Genomic DNA, 9,138 nt, shown 5'->3' on the forward strand with positions numbered 1-9,138 from the left:
ATCTTTGTCTGGGAGAGACCTTGCTGATGCAGTATAACATATATATATATATACTATAACTGGTGGATCATACACCTGACTACTAAATCCCTGACTTTTTGCAAGTACCTGTAAGAATTGATGCTGGTTTGAAGGCAAAGGGTAGTAACACCAAATATTGATATGATTTAGATTTTTCTTTTGTTCGCTCACTTTGCATTTTGTAAATTGATAAAAATAAACAATCATTAGTCATATTTTTGAAAGCATTCTTAGTAGTGCTGGGCGATATGGAGAAAATCAAATATCACAATATTGTTGACCAAATACCTCGATACTGATACCACAATGATACTGTAGTGTTGACTAATGGTGCTTTCACAAAATATTCACACAGTGACATTTTAGATCAGTAATCACCAGTAATGTGGATATAATGACTAAGTGGGCAAATGCAAATAATAGAAGAGCTACAACAGTCTGGTAAGTTCAGAGAATGACGTCACTTCACTGTAACGCAGCCTTTAAACCAGGAGAAGACACTAATGTCATATTACGATATCCAAAATAGACGATATCTAGTCTCATACCACAATATTGATTTAATATCGATATATTGCCCAGCCCTAATTCTAAGTTTACAGCATTTTTTCACACCTGGCTAAGACTTTTGCACAGTACTGTATATATATGTTAGAGATGCACCGATTCCAACTTTCTAGGCCGATTCCCATTTCTGATTTTCTTTGAGTTAGACCAGCTGATACCGATTTTAGCTGATTCTGATTTCATTTTTTCTAACCACTTTACAGCTCACACACATTTATTTTCTATCTTTTCTTTAATAGAACATGTGTTGAACAGATAATGGATCACTATAAAATAGAACTATATAAATTACTCCTGGTGTGGGACATTCACACACATCTAAAGAGCAATGTTAGAACCATTTCCTTCTTTTCACATCAATATCAACTAAAGAAATGTGATTTAGGTTTTTGGTGTCGTCCCTCCACGCCCTACTTTCTCCTTGCAGGTGTTGCATATTGTAAACTTGTTATCTTCTGCTCACACGCTGAAGAATTCCCAAACAGCTGACATGTTGCAGGTTAATTCACCAGGTTCCTACATGTGGAGAATAGCGCCGACACACGGAGGAGAAGTTGAGAGAAAGGAGAAAGAGAGCGTGCTGTGGCGTCCGTGCTGTGGCGTCCGTGCCGTGGCGTCCGTGTGTGCGTGCGTCCTTGAGAACTGTAACTGGTATAACTTATGTTATCAGTTAATTGTAGCGTTGACCAGCATGAAATCACCATATGTCAGACTGACCTGCTGGTCGCCGGTCATGGCCGAGCACGTGAAAACCGGCCAATTCTGGTCACCAGCCGCTCTATCGGTGCATCTCTAATATATATATATATATATATATATATATATATATATATATACTAGGGCTGTCAAACGATTATTTTTTTAGTCGCGATTAATCGTTGAATTTCTATAGTTAATCGCGATTAATTGCATATTTTATCACATGATTAAAATTCTATTATTTTGCATTTCAGAACAGTTTCTAAGTACAGAAAGTTACTTTATGAACTTGATTTTAAGATTTGTAATTATTTATTTACTGTAAACAAAAGAAAAATGTGTGAATCTGTCATTATTGCACAATTCCTCCAAGTAACTACAAAAAAACTAAGTATCCCTCTCCTTACTAGAGTCAATATAGTGTTTAGTGACTCCTAAATAGGGCTGTCAAACCATTAATTTCTGCGATTAATGCGATTAAAAAAATTAATCGTATTGCGATTAACGCATTAACGCTGACAGCCCTAATATATACACACATATATATATATATATATATATATATATATATATATATATATATATATATATATATATATATATATATATATATATATATATATATATATGTGTGTGTGTGTGTGTGTGTGTGTGTGTGTGTGTGTGTGTGTGTAGTACAGTGTTAGCGCAGATAGACAGTTATGTAATAATTGTTACAGTCGTACCGCTGGCGCCCTGGAACTGGATGGTCTTCACGTGGGCGTTGGTTTCCGTGGCGATAAGCTGGACGAGCGCAGCGGGGAAGAGCAGGTTGAAGAAGTCGATGGCGTCGGTGTTTTTGGACAGCAGGTGGCGGGGCCCGCTGGTCAGACTGAACGGGACGATGGCGGGCGGGATGTCGTCGCTCTCTGATGGACGCTTCCAACTATCAGCTGACCGCCATGGAACATCGGACAGGAGGTCCTGGTCCTGGTCCTGGTTCTGGTCCTGGTTCTGGACCGGTTCTCTCTCTTCACCGGGGAAGAACTGGATGTCCTGCTCAACGTACGCTGGAACCAAAGACACGTTGACCGCTTCATGTTAGATTTATCAGATATCTCAAACACACAACAAAGAGACAAAATGTTGGAAAATACGACGCTGAAGAAGTGTCCAAAACATCAGAAACAACTACAGAAACTTTAGTGTCTGTGTGTGTGTGTGTGTGTGTGTGTGTGTCTCTCTCTGGGTGTGTGTGTGTGTGTTAAGGCATGGATACCCAGCCCGGGGGGCCGGGCCGGGTTCGGACAGATATTTAGAAATGATGGTCGGGTTCGGGCCGGGCTCGGTCACATCAGCGCGATAACGCATTTGTTGTAAAATGGTGCTGCTGCTCCTTTAAGAGAGCTCAGTGTGTGTGTGTGTGTGTGTAAAGTGGGAAGAAGAGAGATGGAGAAAGAGGAAGCAGACGTGTAGATGCGACCGGAGCAGAGTTGGTGAATAAGTTGAAATTTTGTACACTGTGTGTGTGTGTGTGTGTGTGTGTGTGTGTGTGTGTGTGTGTGTGTGTGTGTGTGTGTGTGGTGTCAGACTGAAAGCCAAGTTCATTCATCGTCTCTCCAGACAGGATTTTAACCCCGACGTTATATACCGTCGGCCCTGGAGGTAACCAGTCTCCCCTGGTGTTCTGACCACGGTCAGGAGAGGTTAACACATTGAACATTTTAAATTAAACAGATTATTAACGTGAGCTTGTTGCCCCGTGTGAGCTGATGACCTCATCTGTTGACATTTCTGAATGCCTTCCTACAGCTGCTTAATAAAAACTTTCACACAAACAAACGTACGTGTGTCATTAGTCTGAGAAAAAAACAAGATTTTAACTGTGTCGGGCTCAGGTCGGGCTTGGACATTAATATCTTAATGCCTGTCGGGCTCGGGCCGGGTTCGGACGGAAAAATTCGGCCCGATCAGACCTTTAGAGTGTGTGTGTGTGTGTGTGTGTGTGTGTGTGTGTGTGTGTGTGTGTGTGTGTGTGTCTTACTCCTGGGTCTACAGGTGGCGCTGTAATGGTCTGGGTTCTTCAGCAGATGTTCAGCCATCTGATCTGCGTTCTGGGGCCGGAAGTCACAGTCAGAACACTGCAGCTCAAACACACTGAAACACAGAGAGAGAGAGAGAGAGAGAGAGAGAGAGAGAGAGAGAGAGAGAGAGAGAGAGAGAGAGAGAGAGAGAGAGTCAGAGGGGCGGGACTAACAGCTAACAACCAATCAGAGATGAATATTGCTGGAGTCTCACCACGGAGGAGGCAGTCTGTGCAGAGGAACTACTTTGTCTTTGGGTCTCGGTACGTGATGACTGAAACAAACAACAACAATCACAGCTTTTAATATCACATATCATATTAATGTTATATAATTATGATATAATTACTGACTTCCAGCACAACGGAAACTAAAATATGTAGTTTCAGTGAAAAGAAATGTATAAAAAAAAATAAACGTGAAAGCATTTAAATTGTTTTTGAAAAAGCATCAAAAACAGCGACGACACAACACCACTGGATGATATATATTACTGCAGTACAGAGTGTATATTACTGCAGTACAGATGTATATTACTGCAGTACAGATGTATATTACTGCAGTACAGATGTATATTACTGCAGTACAGATGTATATTACTGCAGTACAGAGTGTACATTACTGCAGTACAGAGTGTATATGACTGCAGTATAGAGTGTATATTACTGCAGTACAGAGTGTATATGACTGCAGTACAGAGTGTATATTACTGCAGTACAGATGTACATTACTGCAGTACAGAGTGTATATGACTGCAGTATAGAGTGTATATTACTGCAGTACAGAGTGTATATGACTGCAGTACAGAGTGTATATTACTGCAGTACAGAGTGTATATGACTGCAGTACAGAGTGTATATTACTGCAGTACAGAGTGTATATTACTGCAGTACAGAGTGTATATGACTGCAGTGACCTACTGGATCATGTGTGTAGTACAGAGTGTATATTACTGCAGTACAGAGTGTATATTACTGCAGCGACCTACTGGATCATGTGTGTAGTACAGAGTGTATATTACTGCAGTACAGAGTGTATATTACTGCAGTACAGAGTGTATATTACTGCAGCGACCTACTGGATCATGTGTGTAGTACAGAGTGTATATTACTGCAGTACAGAGTGTATATTACTGCAGTACAGAGTGTATATTACTGCAGCGACCTACTGGATCATGTGTGTAGTACAGAGTGTATATTACTGCAGTACAGAGTGTATATTACTGCAGTACAGAGTGTATATTACTGCAGTGACCTACTGGATCATGTGCGTGGCGTAAGCGCGGGAGCAGCAGCTGGCGTAGGGACACAGCAGACAGGAGACGTGAGTCGGGTAGTGAGCCGAGAAGTCGGAGATGTCGGTTCCACACTCCAAACACAGCAGGCGCTCTGAGGCGGGACAGGACGTCCTGCGGGACACGGGACACAAGGACACGTACTGCATTAGGTACTCACTGAGAGAACTAGAAACAGTATTTGGGTCCCTATCTTGCACCTGGCACAGCCCGCTGCAAGTGTCTTTGTTAGTTTAAGACCGACCCAGTTGTGGGCGCTGGATGTTTCCCGTCCAGCGCCCACGTCGTTTAAATAGAAAATGCACCTGCACCCATCTGTGGCCCATGGCTGGTCTTACAGGGAGGTGTGTTCAGGTGCATTCTGGGAGTATTGCTATCTTGAGGCAGCGGGAAGTGATGGCACCATTGACCAACAACAACCTGGTCTAAAGTCAATAACGCAGCATTTCATTGTTATTTTAACAGAGCATTAGTAAAATGCTCCTAGGCTAGATAAGTAAAAATATTACGGTGTAAATCCTCCATCATAACAGCAATGCTCCAAGGTCCAAACGCGCCTGGCTTTTAAAGGGAATGGGAGATGATCTCTGATTGGTTGATTGCATGTTACGCCCAAAACACACCTCTGATTAATGAAGACACTAAGTACAACCCTTTTGAAACATGCGCCCGGCACACAAACCCTTTTTTTGGCCGTCAAACTAGCAAAAGTGGATTTGGACACGCCCTAAACACACCTGCACCAGGTGCTTCATGCCGTGCGCTGAGATCGTTAAGATAGGGCCCTAAGTGTTAAACTAACTGGCACAGGGAATCCTTAGGGTTGACTGGTCTAAAACAATAATTAGGAGGCCCCCTGCATTGACTCCCCGGACCCCCTAGGGGTCCCGCACCTAAGCACCTCCCGCACTGAAGATCACTTCAGTCCAACAGTACTATCCAGTTTCTACACAGAGCAGACTGCTCTCTGCCAGTCATATTTCTTATAGTGTTGAAACGTGCGCTCTGCGTACGTTACGCTGCAACGTACCGGGCCCGTTAGCCTCACCTGTCGACGCTGACTCTGCGGCCGACCGTCTTCTTCGTTGGTGATCGGGGCGGTTTGAAGAGGGGGGGGCTCCTCTGGGTGGCAGGTTTCTCTGTCTTGATGTTGATTGGCTGGATGAGGGAGGAGGGGCTCTGCAGCCGGACCCCCGGTGACGCTGACGGCAGAGTCCGGACCTTTCCATAAGTCCTGATCGTTACCTGGAGACACAGTCAGAGATATTAAAATATAACATAGAGACACAGTCAGTTATTAAAATATAACAGAGACACAGTCAGTTATTAAAATATAACAGAGACACAGTCAGTTATTAAAATATAACAGAGACACAGTCAGAGTTATTAAATCAAAAAAGTGACAAAAACGCCAAAAAAAGAGAGAATCTGGCGATACGATACGTATGTTCCCGAACCGTGCCCTGGTCCAACCCAACCGTGCCCTGGTCCAACCCAACCGTGCCCTGGTCAAACCCAACCAACCCAACCGTGCCCTGGTCCAACCCAACCAACCCAACCGTGCCCTGGTCCAACCCAACCAACCCAACCGTGCCCTGGTCCAACCCAACAGATGTTCCAATGTATTCAAACCTCTGTGATTTTTTAGAAGGAATATTAAAATGTCACTGTTGTCCAGTTTTGACAGCCCTATGTTCGTGTTTAATGACCTGACCTTTGACCCTGGCGGCAGTCCTTCCAGCTGGGCGGGCCGACGGAAGCTGCGATGGTTCTCCAGCTTATGCTGCATCTTGTCCTTCAGGAAGACAAACTGGAGACGGCATCTGTTGCAGTGGAAAGCCTGGTTCATCTGGGACAGAGAGACAGAGACACAGAGACACACAGACAGAGACACAGAGAGACAGAGTAAGAAGAGACAGAAGAGAAAAGTCAGTAATGTAGCACTCAACTTGCGTGTGTGTCTTTGTGTGTGTGTCTGTGTATGTATCTGTGTGTGTGTGTGTGTGTGTGTGTGTGTGTGTCTGTGCGTCTGTCTGTGTGTGTGTGTGTGTGTGTGTGTGTCTGTGTGTATGTATCTGTGTGTGTGTGTGTGGTGTGTGTCTATGCGTGTCTGTGTGTGTGTGTGTGTGTGTGTGTGTGTGTGTGTGTGTGTGTATTACCTGGTGTCTCAGCAGGTGCTGCTGGTAGCTGACGGGGTTTCTGTTCACCTTCAGGCAGAAGAGACACAACAGGAAGCGAGACTCTCTGTGGAAGCTCGCGAAGTGTGACAGGACGTCCGAGTAGAAGGATGAGCGATACGAACACACCTGTAGAGTCACAGCCCAGGTAACTAACACACCTGTAGAGTCACAGCCCAGGTAACTAACACACCTGTAAAGTCACAGCCCAGGTAACTAACACACCTGTAAAGTCACAGCCCAGGTAACTAACACACCTGTAAAGTCACAGCCCAGGTAACTAACACACCTGTAGAGTCACAGCTCAGGTAACTAACACACCTGTAGAGTCACAGCCCAGGTAACTAACACACCTGTATTACAGTCACAGCCCAGGTAACTAACACACCTGTAGAGTCACAGCCCAGGTAACAACACACCTGTAAAGTCACAGCCCAGGTAACTAACACACCTGTAAAGTCACAGCCCAGGTAACTAACACACCTGTATTAGAGTCACAGCCCAGGTAACTAACACACCTGTAAAGTCACAGCCCAGGTAACTAACACACCTGTAAAGTCACAGCCCAGGTAACTAACACACCTGTAAAGTCACAGCCCAGGTAACTAACACACCTGTATTACAGTCACAGCCCAGGTAACTACACACCTGTATTACAGTCACAGCCCAGGTAACTAACACCCTGTAAAGTCACAGCCCAGGTAACTAACACACCTGTATTACAGTCACAGCCCAGGTAACTAACACACCTGTAGAGTCACAGCCCAGGTAACTAACACACACTGTATTACAGTCACAGCCCAGGTAACTAACACACCTGTATTACAGTCACAGCCAGGTAACTACACACCTGTAGAGTCACAGCCCAGGTAACTAACACACCCTGTAGAGTCACAGCCCAGGTAACTAACACACCTGTAGAGTCACAGCCCAGGTAACTAACACAACTGTAGAGTCACAGCCAGGTAACTAACACACCTGTAGAGTCACAGCCCAGGTACTAACACAACTGTAGAGTCACAGCCAGGTAACTAACACACCTGTAGAGTCACAGCCAGGTAAACTAACACACCTGTAGAGTCACAGCCCAGGTAACTAACCACAACTGTAGAGTCACAGCCCAGGTAAACTACAACAACTGTAGAGTCACAGCCCAGGTAACTAACACAACGTAGAGTCACAGCCCAGGTAACTACACACCGTAGAGTCACAGCCCAGGTAACTAACACACCTGTCAGAGTCACAGCCCAGGTAACTCACACACCGTATACAGTCACAGCCAGTAACTAACACACCTGTAGGTCACAGCCCAGTAACTACACAACTGTAGAGCACAGCCCAGGTAACTAACACAACTGTAGAGTCACAGCCCAGGTAACTAACACAACTGTAGAGTCACAGCCCAGGTAACTAACACAACTGTAGGTCACAGCCCAGGTAACTTACACACCTGTAGAGTCACAGCCCAGGTAACTAACAACCTGTAGAGTCACAGCCCAGGTAACTAACACACCTGTATTACAGTCACAGCCCAGGTAACTAACACACCTGTAGAGTCACAGCAGTAACTAACACAATTGAGAGTCACAGCCCAGGTAACTAACACACTGTAGAGTCACAGCCAGGTACTAACACACCTGTAGAGTCACAGCCAGTAACTAACACAACTGTAGAGTCACAGCCCAGGTAACTAACACAACTGTAGAGTCACAGCCCAGGTAACTAACACAACTGTTAGAGTCACAGCCCTAGGTAACTACGACACACCTGTAGAGTCACAGCAGGAACTAAAGCACACGGTAGAGTCACAGCCAGGTAACATAACACAACTGAGAAGAGTCACAGCCAGGTAATAACACAACGCGAGGTGTCACAGCCAGGTACCTAACACAACTGTAGAGTCACAGCCAGGTAACATTACACACCTGTAGTCACAGCCCAGGTAACTAACACCCTGTAGAGTCACAGCCGGAACCAACACACTGTATTACAGATCACGCCCAGGTAACTAACAACTGTAGAGTCCAGACCCAAGGTAAAAACACAAGTAGAGTCACAGCCCAGTAACTAACAACCTGTAGAGTCACACCCAGGTAACTAACACACCTGGCGAGTCACAGCCCCAGTAACTACAAACATGTAGCGTCACAGCCACGGAAACTAACATCACCGGTAGAGTCCAGCAGGTAACAACACACCTTATAAAGTCCAGCCCAGGTAACTAACCACCTGTAGAGTCAAGCCCAGGTACTAACACAACGGTAGAGTCACAGCCAGTAACTAACAACTGTAGAGTCACAGGTGGCCCAGGTAACTA

At 44.9% G+C, this 9,138-nt stretch overlaps 1 protein-coding gene across 1 annotated transcript in view; it reads right to left on the minus strand.

Annotated features, from left to right (window-relative positions):
• Positions 1-8,739, minus strand: part of pogzb (pogo transposable element derived with ZNF domain b) — a 22,546-nt gene extending 13,807 nt beyond the window's left edge. Inside the window, exons 1-9 of the mRNA XM_036006369.1 lie at positions 8,706-8,739; positions 8,589-8,608; positions 6,804-6,950; positions 6,359-6,493; positions 5,693-5,889; positions 4,609-4,758; positions 3,565-3,624; positions 3,311-3,423; positions 2,013-2,336 (exon numbers count right to left, since the gene is read on the minus strand). Coding sequence (XP_035862262.1) covers positions 2,013-2,336; positions 3,311-3,423; positions 3,565-3,624; positions 4,609-4,758; positions 5,693-5,889; positions 6,359-6,493; positions 6,804-6,950; positions 8,589-8,608; positions 8,706-8,739 — 1,180 coding nt within the window. The remainder of the gene's footprint in view (positions 1-2,012; positions 2,337-3,310; positions 3,424-3,564; positions 3,625-4,608; positions 4,759-5,692; positions 5,890-6,358; positions 6,494-6,803; positions 6,951-8,588; positions 8,609-8,705) is intronic.
• Between the last annotated feature and the right edge of the window lie 399 nt (positions 8,740-9,138).

Source organism: Sander lucioperca, chromosome 10, assembly GCF_008315115.2.
Source record: "Sander lucioperca isolate FBNREF2018 chromosome 10, SLUC_FBN_1.2, whole genome shotgun sequence".
Taxonomy (NCBI): Eukaryota; Metazoa; Chordata; class Actinopteri; order Perciformes; family Percidae; genus Sander; species Sander lucioperca.